The 21578-nt window shown below is 32.9% G+C and overlaps 1 protein-coding gene and 1 long non-coding RNA gene across 2 annotated transcripts; one reads left to right on the forward strand and one right to left on the reverse strand.

Annotated features, from left to right (window-relative positions):
* The first annotated feature begins 11205 nt into the window (after positions 1 to 11205).
* On the forward strand, positions 11206 to 12774 carry LOC142607013 (NAC domain-containing protein 90). Its single transcript, XM_075778418.1, has 3 exons — positions 11206 to 11530; positions 11661 to 11953; positions 12311 to 12774. The coding sequence occupies exons 1-3, from the start codon at positions 11377 to 11379 to the stop codon at positions 12593 to 12595; spliced, it is 732 nt and encodes a 243-aa protein (XP_075634533.1). The 5' UTR covers positions 11206 to 11376; the 3' UTR covers positions 12596 to 12774.
* LOC142607014 (uncharacterized) lies at positions 12714 to 18862 on the reverse strand. Its single transcript, XR_012839216.1, has 5 exons — positions 18699 to 18862; positions 18136 to 18196; positions 14472 to 14561; positions 13217 to 13360; positions 12714 to 12846 (listed from the first exon to the last, which is right to left on the reverse strand). It is a non-coding gene; the product is annotated as an uncharacterized LOC142607014 (long non-coding RNA).
* Positions 18863 to 21578: the final 2716 nt, after the last annotated feature.

The raw sequence follows: 21578 nt of genomic DNA on the forward strand, positions 1-21578 counted from the left end.
CTGGATCCTACGATCCTACGATTTTACGATCTCACCTGCTCAAAACGATTCGGATCTTTCAAGGATCTTTGCGATCGTTCAGGATCGATAGGATCACACGATTTTGACGATCCCAAACGACCTTTATTTCTTGTAATGTTTTTAAACTTAATAGATTGCTCAGTTGGACTTAAATGAAAAATAAAATCCCAATAGACCAAATTTTTCAACTCTAATGTAGAGAGTGTGCCAGTTGGATCCGAATAAAAAATATTCCAATAGAGTGTCATGTTTTGAGATTTTTGACCTCTTTAAATGATGCTTATAAATGAATATAGTGATGTATGGTAATTATATTAATGAATGTATAATTTATGTGATTATTTAACATACAAATGTTTGTTTTTTTTGTTTTTTTCTCAAATAATATAGGATTTTACGATTTACGATCCGATCCTACGATCCACGATCTCACCTACCTCCTACGATCCTATGTAGGATCCCGATTTTGACAACCTTAGTTCCAGCAGTACTTAACTCACTGTGAACTTAGTTTTAAGGCTTGTAATAATCAGTTAAATAAATAGCATCAAGTTTAAGAAATTCAGTCCGAAATAGCAGGAAAAAAAAAGTAAGCTTAATTGTTCGTTTGAATAGAACTTATTGTTGAAAATTGAAAACTGAAAATACTGTAGTAAAATAATTTTTAAATATACAAATAGTATTGTAGGTCTCATTTTTAATTTTTTTTCAGAATAAAATGTTTGTAGGTCTCATAAATAGTATATAAACAGTATTAAATAGTAATATACCGTATTATTTATCGGTTAAAAACTGAAAATTTTATAATAAAAAAAACAAAAAATAAAAAGAGCTTAAAGCGATTGAAAAGCCAACATCTGCAGTAATATAAACAGTAGTATATGTCCCTGAGGCTGCAGCAGCCCCAAAAAAAAAAAAAAAAAAAAATTTGAAAACGCTACACGCAGTGCTTCGCGAAACAAAGAAAGAGTCGCGGTAGGCAAGAGAACAGGTCAAGTAGGAAAGTGGGCGACAAGACATGACTTTTCCGTGTCTTGTGACCTCTGTCATTTATGAAACCCAACAAGTCCGATTCATGTGTCCACACATATACTGATTTTTATAAAAACCCCTTCCCCAAAATGACGTTCAAGTCACAAAGAGTCAACCGCGAAAGATTCATAGAGGTCTCTCAATCTCTCATTTTATTCATTACTTAAAACACTTAAATATAATTTTCTATCCCTTTTTCCAAGCATCAACCCCTAAAGGTCACCAATAAAATGCTTGCTATATTGCGAATGCTAAGACCCCACAAGCTAGTGAGGCACAGCTCATACGAGGTCCCTGTAGCTTAAGAGTTGAGAGAGAAAGTATCTCTCATAAGATCTTATGGAGCCCTTTCTCACTTCTGGTGAGTTTCTTGCCAGGCCTGTGAGAGGAAAAAGAATCCTTTTCGTATGAATTGATCTATTTCATAGATAAGATAAGATGTCGGTGGATTTAGGTGATCGACCAGTAAAGTTTCTTAACCTTTAATAAGAGATTTAAAGTTCAAAATGAACCCATTTACACCAAAAGTTAATTATTATTTTAGCATAATAATAAAAGCAATTATCCTAGAAAGAATGTTATCATAAAATAAATTGCCAAAAGTTAAATTTCTATCATATTTATAAAAGAAATAAAATTAGATATTATGTATCAATCTAAAATGTCTTATCAGGGATGGAGCCAGAGTCAAAGGTTTAGGGGGGCAAAGTTTGGACTTAAAAAAAAAAAAAAAATTGCAACTTCAAGAATAAAAAAATTTTCTGGTCAATTTAATATTTTATCATCTATTTGGGTCAATAATTCAAATTGAATTGTTGAGATTGGGTATGTTTTTGAAGACCACGTTATCTAGCTTCATGTTCTATCATAGTCTCTTCTCTCGCCACTTAGCTAGGCATTTTAAAGCCCAATTGACACTTCTTCTTTTTTTCTTTTTGAATGCTATTGACACTTGGTTTGACAAATTCTATCCGCTTTACAATCTCTCTAATATCATTAATTGACTTTTGTAACTCACAAAGACAATAAACATCACTGATAATGTTACAAACAATTAACATTCCTCCACTATGGTCATCAATGGATTCAATGAATATCAAGATAGTCAAAGAATAAACATCCAGCATAGGAGTAGCCTTTGTGCAGAGCTGAGGAGTAGCCTACGTGTGGGGATGGGAGGATTTTTGTCTAATATTTTGGTCATTAAGAAATAGAATTTAGGCTAATTTTGATATTGAGAATCCAAAAAATGCAGCACGAGAAATTGATTTGGGTTAAAATTAAAAAGCTTGTTTTTTAATTCCTTTTGTTTCATTCCATTGCTCTATTCCTGGTATATATAAGCAGAGCTGTACTTTTCCTATTCATTCAATGAGAAATTTTTTTTCTATCATCTTTATCTCCGAGTAAGAAGAGACTAATAATGACCAAGTTTTTTTTTTTTTTTTTTTTAGGCTAATTGAACATTAAATATACCTATAAAAAAAAAATTTCCCCAAAATCCAAGGGGGCCAAAGAGTAGCTCCGTCCCTGTGCCTTACCATGTTTAAATGATTAAATTATATTCTAATTAAGGAAGTCAATACCGTACCGGAGGCTGTACTGGTTTGGTCACTGGTACGATATATTTCGGATACCGGTCAATACTGGTGTACCGTTTCGAGTTTACCGCTATTTTATATATATATATATATATATATATATATATATATATATATATTATATACACACACCAAAATCTCTAGAACCATGTTTATAAGCATATAATATTTCACTTATATTATAGTAAATATATAAGTTTATCATAAAATATTACCTCAATTCAAAACAAATTATTCATAGTTTTAAACTTTAGTATCAATTAAAAAAAAACACAATATAAAAAATAGAAAGCTTAATTGTTCATTGCATACTAAGAAAACAAATAATACTAATAAATTAATGTAAATAAGTTACCATTATGCCCTTACGAAAATTCAAAAATTAAAAAACTAAAAAAAAAGCTTTTTTTTTTATACCGGCCGGTACACCTAGTACCGGCCGGTATTGCCCGAAATTGACCGGTATGGCCGATATTTTTTCGATACAAAATAAAAGTGTACCAATACCGGTGCACTGACTGGCCGGTACAGTATATACTGGCCGGTACTGGTACTATATCGACCACCGTGGTTCTAATACCATATTAAAATCTTATGTGTTGGACCTCCTCACTTATTAAAATAGAATTTAAGCTCATACGGGAAAGACAATGTTGGAACTCTTAGAAGTATGTGATTAAAAATGAATAAATTTATCATCATATCTTAATAGTTTTAACTTTTAAAACCATCAATAATTTAACCCTTTAAAATCAAAAAAACAAATAAAACTAATTATAAAATAGATTATCTTTGTTATATTTAAGAAGACTCAGTATAATACGAGGGAAGTTCCAATGTACAGGTCCTAGAAGATAAACTTTTTCTTATCTTAAACGCGGAAACGAAGAGGAAAACAAAGTGAATTTAGGTTGGAAAAAGTTTTCCCGACATGGATTGGCTTTTTGAGTTTTTTGAATGATCGCAACGTAGCTCCAATTCTATTAAATTTAATTTTGCTTTCCATTTGGGTACCAGGTAGACTGGGTCTTGCTGACGAAGGACAGAAAGTTTCGTAGTTGCTTTGTAATGTGTTTTACGACTATGTGGCATTCAATTATGCCACAAAAATTGGGACTTTGTTTTATCCAGAAAACAAAAGATATTAAAATAGGCATATATCTCACAAGTCACAACTTAGGTCTTTTTCATATCATTGTCAAAAAAATCTTTCTGTTTTCTATTGGTGATGGCGTTTAAGAAGGCAATCAACTTTTGTTAAGGAGTAAAGACTCCTTCAACCCTCAAAGGAGGGGTTAACGATGTTGGATTTTAGCTCTAGCTATAAATGTCAAAATATTTTTGTGATCTAGACCTTTCATTTTAGGTGGGCTTGAATTTCACACTCATGGGATCTACCCTTATATACCCATCTTCTTTTCAATGACTTGGGGCAAAAGATAAAAGACTTTAAACTTTTAGGATGTGTTTGGCTCCAAATTAAAAAGTCAACTTAGGGTCTGTTTAGATACCGTTTATTTTGCTGAAAACTGAAAACTTATTGTTAAAAACACTATAGCAAAATAATTTTTAAATTATGAATAGTGTCGTGAGACTTAGGATTTAATGTTCATTGTTGCGTTTTTCAGTACTTGGTTGGTCCATGAACAGCGCCGTGGGACCCAGTAAAAAAACACAAAACGCAAAATCATTGTTTGGCAAACGTACGCTTATTTTACTATTTAGCTTATTTTTACTATTATTCATGGGCCCACTACATTTTTTGGTACTATTCATGAGTCCCGTTATATTATTTAAGCTAACTTTTACCTTTACCTACAATATTTTCAACACAAAATAATCAGTTTCAACAAAATAAGCGGATCCCAAATAGACCCTTAAAGGATCTCTTTTTAGGCTTTATTTTATATTGTTTTAGAGCATTCACATTGGTGGTGTTAAAATAGCCAAAAAGCTATTTTTATAAAATGCATGCTATATTGGAACTGCTAAATCTAAAAAAATTTAACAACTTGTTACTTGCTTTTATTTATTTATTATTCTTTGTCTCTCTTATCTCACCAACTATAGCAAGTTTTGTAGGTGGATGTTTTATATTTTAATGGGTGATGTTCTAAAGTAAGAGATAAGATATAGAGTGTATTGTTAAATGGGGTGAAAAAATAGATAAAGTAGGTTTTTGAGATGCTAAAAGCTAAATTTTTTAGCACCATTAATGTGAATGCTTAGAGAAGGGAATTGAATCCTACTTTATTAAGTGTGTACACAACAATGTGAGTTTGAGACTTAGTTGTGTTTGGCATAGCTTAAAAAACCAATTTTTTTTTACTATTTAACTTATTTTTGCTACTATTCATGGATCCCATTGCACTTTTTGCTACTATTCATGGGTTACACTTTACTAATTCAACTACTTTTTGGCTTTATCTACTGTACTTTTAGCAAAAAGTTTTCAATTTCAGATAAATAAATTGTTTCAAAACAGACACTTTACACCTATTAAATTTTTATCTAATCCTCTTCTCATCCTTCTTACTAATTAGTATTATATATATACATGCAAGATTTCCTTTTATTACAAATTAAATTAATATATAATTGGACAAAATTTAGATACAATTTTAGTTATAGCCTAAAACTACAACTTCCTTTAAAAAAATTAACATTGTTACACATTTTGAAATTTTAACTGTTGGATTGCATGTTTTTTACGCTCTTAACACACATGTCAAATTTTGTGTTAATCAGATGTTATTTATTATATGATCCATAAACTTATTTTTTATGCATACTACAAAAACTTACAATTTAAATAATTGATTGATGACATAGGTATAAATCTTTGATCTTTTGAAAATATTGCAAGCATGAGAGATATAAGAAAAAAAAATATAATCCAATGGTGGATTTTTCAAAATTCACGTTCAATAAAAAGATATTGAATAAAATTGTAACCTTAAGCTACAACCAAGTGTGTAGTCAAACTTTGTCCTATATAATGTCACTAGTATCATATTGAATCCTAAAATTTTACAATCCCATCAATTTTAACATGTAAAATATAATTTACCCTAATATAATCTAAAATGAAAATTATTGACATTTTGTTAATTTTTTCTAATATTGTGATATAATTTTTTTAAAAGTCTACATATTTCTAATTTACCCTAGAATTTGGTTTTTAGGTTACATTTGTTTTGACATAAAACTTTTTGGAGGGAAAAGTAGGTTTCTTTGGTGTTTGGTTATACATTTGAAAAACATTCTAGTACGTTTTTAGACCCCTTAAACACAACCAAATTAACCTAGTTATTTAGTCAAGTGATTAACTTAGGTAAATTATGCAAATCTAGGTTAACACATATAAATCATATCATTGTAAAGTGTGGAAAATAAAAAATACAACAATATGATGATCGAGGAAAACCAAACCGGTAAAAAACCTGTGGAGGATTTAACCTAGCTATCCTCAAGGTAAAACTAAATCCACTATGAAAGAATTGAAGTTTACACAATAACGACTTAGACCACTAACATCCTATTACTACCTTAAGTAGGAAACTTACTATTACGACCACGTGACAGCTCCGAGTTCTTGGACTACTTCTTTCTTAGATTCCTAGTAGCACAAGCACTCCCTCTTGTATATCTTTAAGCTCTTGAATCTGCAACTGAATTGATCACCAAGCTTTTGACATCAATCTAGATCTTGATAACCCTAAATGTATGTGAAAGCAAACACCTCTAGATCTCATAAGAGATTCACGCACACAGCATAAAAAGCCACAACAACGACTCTAAAAACGTGGCTAGGGTTTTCCTTTTTATACCTAGGGAAAAACATAAAACCCTACACGTAAAACAGGTTTGGGCTGAGTTGAAAAATTCTGCAGAAAAATAATTTGCACAACTTTCGATCAGTCAAGTCTAATTCTCAATCGATCGAGCCAGACAGATTTATACAGTAAATTCTGCAGCAACTCGATTCCAACTTTACATAAAAGACACATACTTTGAGCATGTCTAAACAAGACTAAAACGTTTTGATCATGGTTTGCCAACTTACAAATTAGAGTTCTAATACATTTAAACCTAAAATCTTAGAACCCAATAATTCTCATCTGTTTGTTTGGGAGTGAGAATACAGTAGACTTGGGGTGAGGGACAGGGTTGAGATCTTCATTATTGTGTGGTTTTGGGGAAAGGAATTTCAGAAAGAGAGGTCTCTTCCAAACTCTTGAATGACCTATTCTTCAACCAGGGTCAACCCAAGGCCTAGGCCTAAGGCCCTACTGCAAAAAAATAAATTAAAATAAAATAAAATTTTACCTTTAAGGAAACAGCTCCTCCTACATTGTCAAAGGCCCAAAATTTTATAAAATTATATATATTTTTAATAGTTGTGCACTTTTAAAAAAAATGATGTTAAGGATACCACAAATTTTACTATAGCCTTATAAATCGGCATCCCACCGATCACAAAAGAAGTAATTTAAACATTTATTAATTAGATTGATGAAATTCATCAATAATAGTCATTGTCACATCATATTGCGAACATTTTGTAGTGTTTTTTTCGCATTTTTCCTTTTCATTTCTATCAATACTCTCAAAGTACGAGACCAATAGAAACCTAACCCAATTGAAAGCCTAAAATGTTTCAAAAAAAAAAGTGCAAATGTGTTAAATCATCAATTATAGATTAATCTCTCCTAATAGTTTGAGACTTTAATATTTGTAAACCAATATCCTACAAAAGCCACACATCAAATAATATCTATCTCTCTCACTCAAATACAAGAGATATAAAATTAAAAATTAGATTGCTACTTAACTTAACTATGCATCGTCATATATTCAAAATAAAGTATCTTTTTTAATAATAATATATTTTTATTTAATTTTATTAAAATTTATGATTCAACTATGAAATTCAATTCTCTATATGAAATTCACATTAGTTTAGTTGGTATTATTCATCAAGTTATGTATTTAATGTGTCAAATTAACCTCAATTTGATTTCTCAAAAAAAAAAAAAAAAAACTTTGATTCTAATTTATATTAAGTAATTTTGTTTAATTAATATTTACATATAAAAGGCTCCGCATAAATTTTTCACCTTAAGCCCCAAATTATGTTGGGCCACCAACCAAAGTCATCATAAATGGGTGAATAATCTATGAAAGCATTTAAGGGCACGTTAATGGACAACCATTACACAACAGTCTCAAAATCCCATTCAGAAAGTAACTGATGCCAACGAGAGTTTTAATAACATTCATGAGAGGGAAACATAAATGACCCTCAACAGTCACACACAACCCCTATATAAGAACCACCGGCCTCATTCATCCATGTATGAAAAACAATTAAGCTACATTATTCTCTCTTAAGTTCTACTTTATTTGAATCTTGTTAAAAACTTCTCTGACCTAAATACTAGAGAGTCTTAGGCCGGTACTGCCCCAGTGTCATCGGATCACCCTTTTTTCTTATTGTGTGGTTAGAGCACTTCTTCTTTCCACTTGACTAATTTGCACTTGGGGTAGAAAAAGTAAAAGATACCATGTGACACATCGAAAAATATTTAAGAAAACTTAATTATCTCATTAGATTCTGATTGATTTCATTTGCATTTTAAATGTCATAAATTTCACTCTAGGGCCCTAGGCTAGGATAGTGAAAGTCATTAGTCATTACCAAGATTTCCAACTGCATTTAGAATCTCAAATAGTATCGCATGAGGACCCAATTTAGCAAACATGACATGTTAGATAGATAGGGACCGCATGAGGTATTTGAAAAAAAAAAAAAAAACTTTCCACAAAATTAACTACCTTATTATTTTTCCAAAAAATATGTTTTAAAATGATTCTTAAACCAATGCACTCAAAGCAATGATTAACATTTCTCTTTAAAATAAATAAAATAAAAAGTCCTCACCCTAAATCTGCGCTGGGATAATAAAAAAATTACAACTTTAATTCTATTGAGATAGGGTTATAAGTAAAGTAGTATTATTAAACGATGATAAAAATAAGCTTAAACCCAATACTCATAATACTCAAAAAATATATTAGATACACGTCAACTGGTGCGTCGGCAAAAACACCGATGCAGGTAAATTCCCAGCACCTTCGCTATGTACCTACTACCAATCATTTATTGCCAGACTTAAGTCGTCACAAACACAAGCAACTAATTAAATTGATGTCGGAGTGAGAGTGACACACGCTCCTATTCCTATTCCTATAGTCTCCTACGTGAATGAAATTTATATATTCTGGTTGAGATTTTTTCTTTTTCTTTTTCTTTTTTTTCCTCAGAGGATTATTTATATACAAATTTTTAATGCTTGAGCTTAATTTCCAACATTCTTTGCCAAGAGAAATAAGACAAAAGTGTGTGTTCTTATTTCACTTCTTTTAAGAACAATGATGCGGTTTTGCGCGTGAAACAAATGTTGTAGGAACCCCCTGAATCGTTCCAGCTCCCAACCTTCACGTCAACTGGGCCAATTCCTGTCCGGAATTTTTTTTAAATGATTTGCAGTAAGAAAAATCATACAGATAACGCGACATTCCTCCACTATTGTTAAAGAAGAAATAGATCACTCTTGCAAATTGCCTTGATGACAGAGAATTCCTTTTAACGTATATGCCTTGCTGGATAAATTCTATTAATGGAGAATACATAACACGGTAGAAAGAGGATAAATTATTAGGTCCAAACTGCTGTCCTCCATGGTTCTCCCAACTAATTGAAACCTTACCATTTATATAAATATGACATCATAAGATAATTTTTTATTTCTTGTATTGATTAAGAAGTTGACTCACACATTAACATAGATTGTATCGTCTTATTGGTTAGGAAATCCACTTCAGCCGTCTTCTTGGTAGACTTAATAATTTATCGTAAAAATGATCTTCATATTTAATGTTAGTTATTAATTTCCTTCCCTTTCAAGGGAAAAATTATAGTGTGAATTCTAGTTAGTTCGACCGGTCAAATCTTTTATTGTCAATAAGAGATTTAGTGTTCAATCTCACCTACACAAAAAACTAATTGGTATTTAGAACAATCATCAAAAAGCAAATGCTATAAGTTGAAATTTTATCGTATCTATCAAAGAAACGATTATAGTCAAGTGACTGGAATTTTAATTAAATTAATTGTATTTTAGTAGTTGGTGTGACAGGTTTTGGGGGAAAAAAATCATTACATTGATTGAGTTGGATTTTTTTTGCCTTTAGGTGTTGTACATTAGGTCTCCCAATTAAATTTAAGCGCATGGTTACATTGATCAATGAAACATAAATAGTGTTATCTTTTCCAAAAATAATTAAATTCAATGCATCTATATGTTTAAATTTAATTAGAAAATCTAATATATCACATCTAAGGAAATGCTTAGCCTTGAGAGGCAGTTTTTGCCAATGCAATTAGTTAATCGCCGACATGGGATGAGAAAAATAAAAATACTATTGTTACATGATCTATGAATGTCAGGATGTAGAAGAATATATTGCATACACCTAGCCTACATAATATTCCTATAACATGTGGACCTCATAACTGTGTGAGACTCATATTGTAAGAGGGATGTTACAAATGTCAGACATGCAAAATAATTATTATTGGATGTAAAGTACAATAAATTTTTTATTTTATTTTTTATAATTCGATAACTAGGAGAGAGGGAATATTAACCCTCAATGTTTCTGTTGGAGACATTAGGAAACGTCAACTAATTAAGCTACAAGTGAAAACCACAAGAACTTATTGTTAATGTCATAAACGAATCTAATACAAGATCCAGAAATATCAGTTCTATACGATTCCAATAGAATACATTTGAAGAAATTTGATCCATAATCCTCTAAAAAAAATGAGAGAGAGAGAGAGAGAGAGAGAGAGAAAGAGGCCCATAGAACCAGGCAAGATTGTAATAGGCCTCTGGCCATGTTTCTCCCACCTATTTAAAATTAGTTTAACAAATTTTTTTATTATCATAAGCTAACCTGACAATTTAAACAAGTGTAAGTTTTTTAGTAGAATAGTGCACAAATAACGTGATCCACTATAAGTATTATATAATTTCTCTATTACTTGAGGGTTTTTAAGTAATGATTACGTCACCTCTCAAACAAAAAAAAGTAATGATTACGTGAAGATGAGGCAAATTAATTGGAGACCCACAATAACAGTTGTACATTCAAAATTTGATTAACAGAAAAGTCTAGATCACATAATTTTTCACAATAAAGTATAATTGGTAGAGAAAAAATAGTGGGTCTATGTGTAAATGATAATTAACCCCTCATAATCTGCCATATTAGAGTTGTAGTAAAGAAGTTGTGAAATAATTTGTGGTCCTAAAACTACTCATCTATTAGCATGAGGCCGCACAGGACAAAAGCTACAGTTGCGAAACAGGGAAGAAAGAGAAAGCTGACTGGTTCAAAACTACAAAGAGTGGATACTATTTGACGTTTCTATTACCACTACGGAAAGACATTATAGGACAGAGAGACAACATTTTCTCGCATAACCGCGTGGAACTTTCCACCCAATCCCAAACTTCCCCACTTTTCTCGTTCTCTCTCACACTACTGTGCCATCTCTACCCCTCTATATATAAGACTTCACGCCATTTAAAATCACACAGCAATTCAAAATATCAAATGCAATTACAAGCTCTCAAAACTCTCATCAACAATGGAACAACTCCCACCTGGTTTTCGTTTCTACCCAACTGAAGAAGAGCTCGTTTCCTTTTACCTACACAACAAGCTTGAAGGGAAGAGACCTGATGTGCAACGAGTTATCCCAGTCATCAGCATTTATGACATAGAGCCTTGGCACCTTCCAAGTACATATCTCTTCCACAAACTAACTCCACTTTCATTTTAACCCAATTGTGTATGCTTTAGAAATGGTTTTTAAGTTTGAGCTAAATGGTATTGTAAGTAAGCTGACTCGGTTTCTGTTTTGTGTTGCAGAGGTTTCAGGAGAGATGTGTCAAGCAGACACTGAGCAATGGTTTTTCTTTGCACCAAGACAAGAAAGAGAAGCTAGGGGAGGAAGACCCAGCAGAACTACAGATTCTGGGTACTGGAAAGCAACAGGCTCTCCTGGCTATGTGTATTCATCAGATAATCGTGTGATTGGAGTGAAGAAAACCATGGTTTTCTATAAGGGGAAGGCACCCACTGGAAGGAAGACCAAGTGGAAGATGAATGAGTACAGAGCCATTGAAGAAGTGCCAAGCTCATCTAGCACCGTAGTTCCCAAGGTGCATATGCAATGCTAAAGTTCTTTTGTTTTCTTTTTTTCTACAATGGGCCACAGGGAACCACAACTCATTGAGTAGTGGCTTATTGTAATAGTTGCATATAACACTCTCACATGAGAATGAGTCTCATGGGATTATATGCCCAAGTGGGAGGGGCATTTTATGCAAATAGAGATCAGGTTACTAGTTCAAACCTCTCATTCCCTCGCCCAGCAAAACTTATTATCCAAAAAACAAAACAAAACAAAAAATTCTTTTTTTTTTATATCCCAAAGATGGAAAATAGTTTTCTTCTTTTTTTTTTTTTTTTCAGAATTTCTAATTATCGTATCCTATTCCACTATTTATTTCCTGTAGTTGAGGCATGAGTTCAGTTTGTGCCGAGTGTATGTGGTTTCTGGAAGCTTTCGAGCATTTGATCGACGCCCAGAAATGTCAACAAGAGAGACACCACAGCTTGGTGATAACAGGGTTGCAACATCTTCTCAGAAAACCACAATGGTAGAGAAAACCAGCTCATCTGAAACTTCTCACTCGGGAGGAGACCATGTTGATCTCCCAGAGATTGATGGCTTTGACTGGGGGATAAATGATGGTCTAGAACAACCTCTATGGGAGTGGGAACAACTGAATTGGCCCTAAGTCAATCAATGTTCAGAGCTGCAGCCCCGTTCAGCAAATTGAACTAAATGACATAGGCAGTAGGATAGCTTACTTTAGATTTTTTTTTTTTTTGACTTTGTCACAGAAAGTGATAGAAGAGTAACAGAAAATTAGAAAGATGTAAAAGATGTGTAATATGATAAATTCAATTATTTTTAAGTTTGAAAATGGCATCACCTTTTCTCTCTCCCATTGAAACTATGCCAACTTCCCAAGCACAACTTGTGAACCTGGAATAGGCAATAGGAAGTCATATTTCAAAATCAAGTAAGAATTATATACAGATATAGACAAGGAAAAAAACTGGAACAATACATGCACAAAAAAAAAACATTTATTAGTTATTTTGCATATAAATAATTAGAGAAATATGGAACTCAGTTGTTTTCTCCAACTTGACTTGGCATCTAATGCTATCATATATTCATATGTAATTTTTTACGCAAACTGATACAAATAATTTAACATTTTAGATTCCAAAACAAGTAACTAGATCACAAACCATTCCAAGGCATCGTTCTATAACACAGAAACATGAATTTGACCTTCACGCATTCCAAAATAGATTGTCCAAAAAAGAAAAGAAAAGACAATTCAAACCTCTTCCTTCTTCAGGCATCCAGGCCAAGGTTGTCGGGAAAATTCAATTGTACAAGGACTAGGCTACAATTCACATTATATGCCATTCTTGCCTTTGAAAATGATGCTTTCACTTGAATTCCTGGTTTGCTTCAAAAATATTGCCTACATTTTCAGTTGTATCAGTTAAAGCTTACAAATGGCCAATCAAAATAATGCAATATGTAACTCTGTAGTTATTTTCATGTTTGTAGATTCATTATAAATTCTTCAAGGTGGGCATGGTGACAGTGGAAGATATTAAGACTTGGTCAAGATTCGAAAGGACTTCAACCAACAAAACAAATAACTCTGCAGCCTGCCAATAGAACATGATGGTAATGACAATATGTAACTCTGCAGTTACTTTCATATTTTCAGATTCATCGCAAATTGTCTTCAAGGGTGGCATAGTGAACGCAGAAGATATTAGGACTTGCACAAGATTCATCAACCAATGAAACAAATGACTCTGCAGGCTGCCATGATCAGAGTAGCCTTCCAAAGAGAACATAACAAAATCTCAACCAGCGCCCCCCCCCCCCCCCCTCTCCCAAAGGGAAAGAAAAAAAAAAAAAAAAAAACATGCCTCCATCTCTGCACTGAAGTTAATTAGTTATAGCTGTTCTGTACAAAAAATAATGCTTACTTTTCTGATTTATATTCACAAAAGAGTAAAAGATGACAAAAAATTTAATTAAATAAAGGCTAAAATTCAATTTTGTCACTTGACTTTTACTTCAATTGTCAAATAAGTCCTCCGTCCAAATTCTGTTACCAAATGAAGTTGTTTAACTTTTTTTTAAACAATACTCATCAAATAACAAGATCTATTAAATGACACTTCTCATAAATGTTTTCAGTTTTATATACACGCACACACACTTTTTTTTTTCTTTTTATTTAAGGATGCTCAAACATTATTGTTTGCCAACAGATTTGAATGGAATGCCACATTGAATTGCTTTTACAAAGTGAGAGACAAAATTGACAAAAATTAAACTTTAGGGAATAATTTGAAATTGATGAAAAAGTCAAGGGACTAAATTGAATTTTAACCAAAACAATATTTCCAGGTAGAAGCAACTTGGTTGGGTGACTGGGTCGGCAGAATAGCATGATGAAAGTATAGAAAATTCATATTCTCTTTTCTTACAATCAATAACAAGAGTTAAGAAAACAGCATAATTAGCAATGCCATATATGGACGGTAATCATCAAAAGAGTGACTACATACATATTGCATGTATATGCTTCTGCTAGTGAAAAGGCAGAGGCCGACAGTTGTCCTGTTTCGTTGAAAAATGTGCAAAATTGATGATGACTCCTGAGGAAGTGAAAAATAGGGATCAAAAGTCAACATATGCAAGCAACTTGAGGTTTAAAAGATGTAAATTGACATGATGCAATCATTGGAATCATAATGGCATCATACGAATAACTCTAGCTTTGTTTTACATCTTCAAATGTTAGAATAGGTTTTCTGTCGACGGTTTTATAAGCAAGATTCTCTTTCATTACATTATACAGAAATAACAATAATAATTTTTTTAAGGAACAATGGTACTCGGAACAAGTAATGTTGTTTCCAATGGAATAGCACTGTTTCATTGGATAACCCGCAAATGGTAAATATGCAATGTTCGCATGTATTGAACATACTTGAGCATAAAGAAGATAAGCCAATGTACAACATTGTTGTTAAATGCAGTTGCCGAGTGGTTTAATAATTGTAACCCAAGTCATGGAAGAAAAGGGTGGAACTAGGGTAATAGAATTTTTAGGGAGGGGTTGGGTTCAAATTAGAGGAAAAATTTATTTTTAATATAGATTTTAGAGTTATATGTGAAATAATTTTGGGGGACCATCCTTATATTTTACTAAATACTGTCCTTGAATGTGTAAGGAAAACATAAGGAATTCAAGAAGTTTTAGAGGCTATGCCCCCCAAGCTCTAATGTAGAACTGCCCCTGATGGCAGACCAACTGCAAACTGAAACTGCATGAAATTTTGAGAAAAAAAGGGTACATCCTCACATCTCCGGATCTTCAATTTAAATGCAGAATTTCTACTCAACAAAGTGGGTAGTGTATGCAACTGGTTTTAACTTGCATAAACTTTGTGTAAAAACATTAATTTGTGTTACCAATGATATCCATGCAAAGGGTAGATAGAGAATCCAAGAATCTACATTTTCTGTGGTGGCAAAGTCAAGCCACACATCACATCAAACAAAGCAAAGTTGATTATTTAATCTTAACGAGTCTCAAGCAACTGGTACAAATCATGAGAAGAATAAATGGATGTTTGATGGAAATACAAGCAGAAGAGGGATTTTTCTGCGGTGGCAAAGTCAAGCCACACATCACATCAAACAAAGCACAGTTGATTATTTAATCTTAACGAGTCTCAAGCAACTGGTACAAATCATGAGAAGAATAAATGGATGTTTGATGAAAATACAAGCAGAAGAGGGATTTTTCATTTTGAGCACGGATAGTGATTGTTTTAAATGATGTATAAACCAAAAAATATTTATATATAGACTATTTAGATACAATCTTCAATCAAAAAATGGACAGTGAGTTAATTGAGACCCAAGGTAGTCTAACATCAGCAAGCATTTCTTTACCCCTAATAATTTTAACAAACAGCAAGCAAGAAAATAAACATCCTCTTGGTGGAAACATAGTACTGAACGAGTGGGAGAATATAGATTCCAAAATTGTGAGTCTTCAATTAGGTATGACAAAAAAGAAGTCAACTGTAATAAGAATATGATTATCGTTGTGTTAGGATCCAAAGAAATGCTGGGGATGGAAATGAAGCAATTGAACAATAAACATAAGACTTTGTACATTAAAGGTCAATTATATGTGGTAATTCTTATCAAAAAGGAAAAACCATAATGGTTTTTGTCTTTGTCGATGCAACAAGTATGACTTAGTTGACCAGTGGAAACTAAATTTTTATCTCTTTGGCTATACATTACACTAAGAACAAGATGACTCATCCTGTACTAATAAATAGGCATAGATTCATGCCAATATACAGCTGATATGGAAATTGTCTATTGTTGATCCTTCATTGAGGCTATAGTTGTGTTTCAGGTGTATGCCAAATTGCTCATCTCAAATCTTAATGATAGTCTCCTGATAGGCTTCAAAGTTAAAAATGTGCCACCCCATACTGCATGGGCTTTTAATAAATCTGAAGGCATGCATAAGAGTTAGCAGTAGGCCTTTTCCACCTCAACCGACTATTCAAATGTCTCAAAGTAGTGATGCACTCTTTTTCCAAATTATGAAGTCCTTAGGGAATTTTCAACCCCTTTCATGTATTAACTAAGCCCAGAAATGGTATTACTATGATGAATACATATATAAAACAATCACTAATAAATTGTTGGCTATCAAAGGAAAATATAAGGAGATGGAGAGAGTTCCTAGCATTAGCCACAAGGAAGCATATATCAGCAGCTCTTTAAACCTGTAAACATTACCTTTGGCTAAGCATATTGCTCATTGGCTTCTCTTTAAAATAATATTAATCAATGGTAATTTGTTTTCTACTTTTTTGGGGGGTTCTTCTTGTTGCAGCTCTTTTAGTTTCTTACTTGATTATTTTTTGAAAAACATGTGCTACCTTATTGTTTCTATGCTGTTTTAATGCTAGCTTAATGGTCTGATATAGGGCCACTCTGGAACTAACTGATATGGTATGATATAGGTCACTCCGGAACTAACTGATATATGCTATATGCACTGATGCATTAAGCTTGAAATTTTATTATGAGCACTTTTCTACGTCTATTGCGCTACAAAATAGCAATATGTACACAATATCTACTGATAATTTGTCATCTATTATTATTCATCATTATAGATTGACCATTTTGTTACAGAAAAATTACCAGAGTTTGTGTGTCACTGTGGCTTATATTAAATCCCTTCTGATACGTTCTCCATCAACTGTAGTAAAACACATCCTATGATAAACAAACTATCAACATTTCTGTAGACTGAGCTATGGCAGCTTCTAGCAATTCCCAAAATAAAATCTCTTCTTGCTCATGATCAATTACCGTTCAGGAAGTATCACTTAAACATGTCATAACCTTGTGTACATACTCCCCATGCCAGCACCTTGTTGATACAGCTAAGCACCTCTACACTACTTCTTTAAGAACCAATCACAAGCTAGTCAAACATTGACACAATTTAGCATTTGGCTGGTGTGTCACGCATATCAGCACTCATGTTCATCCCACACCATGTATTTGACAATAGTTTCACTTACACATTCAGCAGTGTTGAAGTGTTATCAAATTCTTCCACAGGACTGTCTGCAGTGTGCAGCTCCTTAATTAACTTCACAACTACACAGGTCTGTTCGCTACCAAAACCACTTGTGTGTCATGAATTTATCAAGCCTAGCATTGGGAAATCTATAGTTATTTACTCAAAAAGTATTTTAGTATTGAACAAATTTTTTTGGATTATCTACCTTGTATTGGGATATCTATAGTCTTTGGACACTTCTAGTAATACAAGGAAGCAAAGAACCAAAAGGCGATTCAATTCAAGGAATCATTCAGCAGAGCCAAACGTGCATTTCGATTCATTTTTTCTCCCTAAAAGGCTCAACTAAAACTGTTCTCACAAACAAATTTATCGTTAAGGCAAAAATATTGGAAAATCCCCATTGCTTACAATCCAAATACTTCTAATACATGCATTTTCATTGAAATTGCATTTTTGCTGAGAACATAATCAGTGGTGATGCAGAACATGTTATTCAATGAATGCAATTATGCAAGTGTACTAGTTTAGGTAATAAAATTTCCAAATTTAGAGAGGAATTTATTTTTATGAACAAAAAATGGGTAGAGGGGACCGACCTGAATTGGCATCTTCCACCTTGGCGTGACCATAGTGGCACTCTACCCGTTGGGCCTAGGCCTGCGAGAGTAAGGGATCCAAATAAGCCATAGTTATACACCCAACCCAATCAAGGACGCTAATGAACATGAGCCGAGAGCATGGAGTTATTTACAGGCACTTCCCAAAGGATTTTTTTTTTTTTTTACTGAACACATTCTTTAACATATTGAAAACAACATCAAATAGCATATAAAACAACCAAATCCCTAAACGTTAAAACTAGGCTAACATTTATGGTTTTAACCAAATACGCAGTTATGGTTTTAACAAGTATCTCTGTTCTCTTACTCTCTTTTTGGTTCCAAACCAAAAATATATATATATTACGGAAGAAAAAAGAAATCATAAATATGTTTCAAGGAAATACAGAGCTGTGAGCGTTAACTTTGAGCAATTAAATTTCTCTTTTATTTCCACACTCATTCTAAGAATCTATTGTATTGAAAAGCAAACAGTTGAGAGAAAAGTCACAAGGCAATGCATTGAGATTTGGAAGTACAAAGAGAAAGGACGTGTGTACCTTTGCTTTTTTCTTTATTTGGTCGCCATTTTTGCAGCCCAGAGTTCTCTACTATAACTGAAGTTTGGGGGGCAAGACTGAAAAGAAAAAAGAAAAAAAAGAAAAGTGAGTGAATCAAGAAGACTATTTTGAAGCAGAATCAGCAGACAGCGTGACTTTGCGTTTGCCTGTGTAGTGTCTAGTGTGAACCCACTATGCACGTGTGCACCAAGTCGCCACCAGAGTCAAAACCCACCTACCTGTCCTTCTGTATGGGTGGTGCCATTTGACTCTTTTGTTTTGTTTTGACAAAAAGAGCAATACTTGGTACGCCAAGAGAAAATTCAATATATGTTTTTACTTTTTATGATAATTTTTATTATTTTTTGTACTGGATAAAATTTCTATTATAGTATAATTTAAGTATATATGTGTGTAAAGTTCCCTCTTAAATACTTGAATTTCAACCATTACTCTCACACTTCACAAACATTTATATTTGTAAAGTGACCACCGTATCAAAAGTGAGCGGTGACACTATTTATGATAATTGAGTTAACTAATTTTGTTTTTACAAAATCATTGATATCGTTTTTTAGTACCATGGCATTAATAACCTGTCACATTAGTGGTTATAAAAATTTGTGTCTATATTTTTTTTTGACAAATATATTCTTTTTCATTCTTAATACAAGTTTTTATCTTAGTGTAAATTACACTAATATCTAGACTTGACCAAATTGAACTCGAACTTGATAACCACCCAAATTTGAAGAAAAACACATGCTTGTTTTGCCTTTCTCATTCTGGGTAAATATATTCTACATACTTTTTACTTTTGTCTTTATTTCCTTTCTTTTCTAAGTTATTTTCTTCTCATATACACTAATGGATTTTTTTTCTTAACAAAAGAGAGGATTGAAAGAACTTTAATTGATGTAGCTTTAACTTTTTTTTAGTGTTTTGTTTAATTGTTCTCTTATATCTATTGCAACAAGGAAAAAGACAATATAATAATTTTTTTTTGTTTATTATTACTGCAACGGCAAAAAAGCAATTATTCAACCTTTTGACTTAAATGAAAACTTTACTTTTTTTCTATCGCAACAAATTTGTTTAGAGATGGGAAGTCAAATCTAATTATGATATCCAAAGCGCAAATAAAGAAATTCTATGTCATAGAACTAGATGAGAAATAATGCTTCTACTATTACTTTACAGTGTAAAAACTGGTTAAAAAATACAAGTGTTAGTACTTGGGTCTAGTTCGAGGTTCGGGTTACTGATTGATAGATTCTCTCTCTCTCTCTCTCTCTCTCTCTCTCTCTCTCTCTCTCTCTCTCTCTCTCTCTCTCTCTCTCTCTCTCTCTCTCTCTCTCTCCTTGCATCTGGATCTTCCTCTTGCTTTTATATTTAGCTACAACTCATCTGAATCTTACACTTGGAATGCTGAGATTGCACTCCTAAAGCCCTTGTCCCATCCAGAACAGACTAGCAAGATTTGCCATGTATTTTTAGCTATACCATCACTATTCATGGTCATTTCCTCATTAATGCGGCCAAAGGAGTGGTTGTCTTATATTTAATGCGGAAGGGATGGCTTCTACACCCTTCTTTTTTCATCCTTCTTGTATTTCGTGCCAAGTCTACTTTCTTTTTTCTTTGATGTTTTAACTTTATGCGTCTCACATAACCGGTACTCATCCCTAATGTCCGAGGTGCGTCCTCGGAAATTACCTTAATCACCTATTTAACTTATATGTGGGATCCTCATCCCCACAATTCCTATTATTAATGCATGTGAAAATAATAGTCATACTGGGTAAGAATTATGTAAGGACCCTAAGAACTGGCAGCCTAAGGCCACTTAGAATAATGAGTTGTACAGCTCAACTCCCAGCCCAAAATAATAAATTTGTAAGAGAGGGAAAAAAAACAAGAGGGGGTTCTGCCCGAGGAAGCCAAAATTATACAAAAATAGTACTATTCACTCTTTGCTCTTAGTGCTCTTCTTATTTCTTTTCTATTTCTAGATACTTGTGTCTCGATCATTTTATCTGAAAACCCTCTTTTTCTTATATCCCCCCCCCTCCTCCACATCTTGACCTTCCATCCTTTCATCATAAATCTCTCCTCCTGACACTTGTCCATTTTTACGTCTGAAGAAGGTGGTAGAAACAATCTGATTAGCTGTGACTTACACTATTCAGGTCATATCCTCATCAATGCAACTGATAAAACTGTTGCCCACTATTTAATGTAGAGGCAACAGGCTACTACAAACTGGAAACTTCCCCTATTATCACTGACTCTCTCTCCTCAGACCCTTCTTCCCACTTGGAACGCTTTAGAGTTCTTTGTCTCATCCCTTCCTCTCCTCAGGTGACTTTCCTTCTCGGGCCCATGATATCCCCACACTAGTATTGCAACTCTTCAACTTCATCATCGGTCCTCGGACACCCACAGAATATATTGTTTAAATTGTCACTGAGAGAGAGAGAGAAAGAGAGAGATAAAAAATAAATCTAAATATAAGAAATTTAAAAATAAAATTTGATTATTAAAGTAAATTGAGAAAATAATAAATGTAGAGGTATCAAAAGTATAACAATATATCTAAAAAGGTTTTCTATGTTACTTGATTACTTTTAAAAATGTGTATAGCATCCAATCATACAGTTATATATGTTTTTAATTTTATGTTTATACAGTATGTGACTTTACATTTATATTTTAATATTACATTAAATTAAAGGCCAAATAAAATTGGTTTTATAGGATATGGAGCTTTTGTCTTTTTAAACGAGGCAGAGGGAGGCCAAATTAAAGGGCGTTTGTTTTAGGGGTGCAATATGTTGACCCCTTTAGCTCCTGGCTTAACCTTTTACTGGAATGGAAATT

This window comes from Castanea sativa, chromosome 8, assembly GCF_040712315.1.
Source record: "Castanea sativa cultivar Marrone di Chiusa Pesio chromosome 8, ASM4071231v1".
In the NCBI taxonomy this organism is placed as follows: domain Eukaryota; kingdom Viridiplantae; phylum Streptophyta; class Magnoliopsida; order Fagales; family Fagaceae; genus Castanea; species Castanea sativa.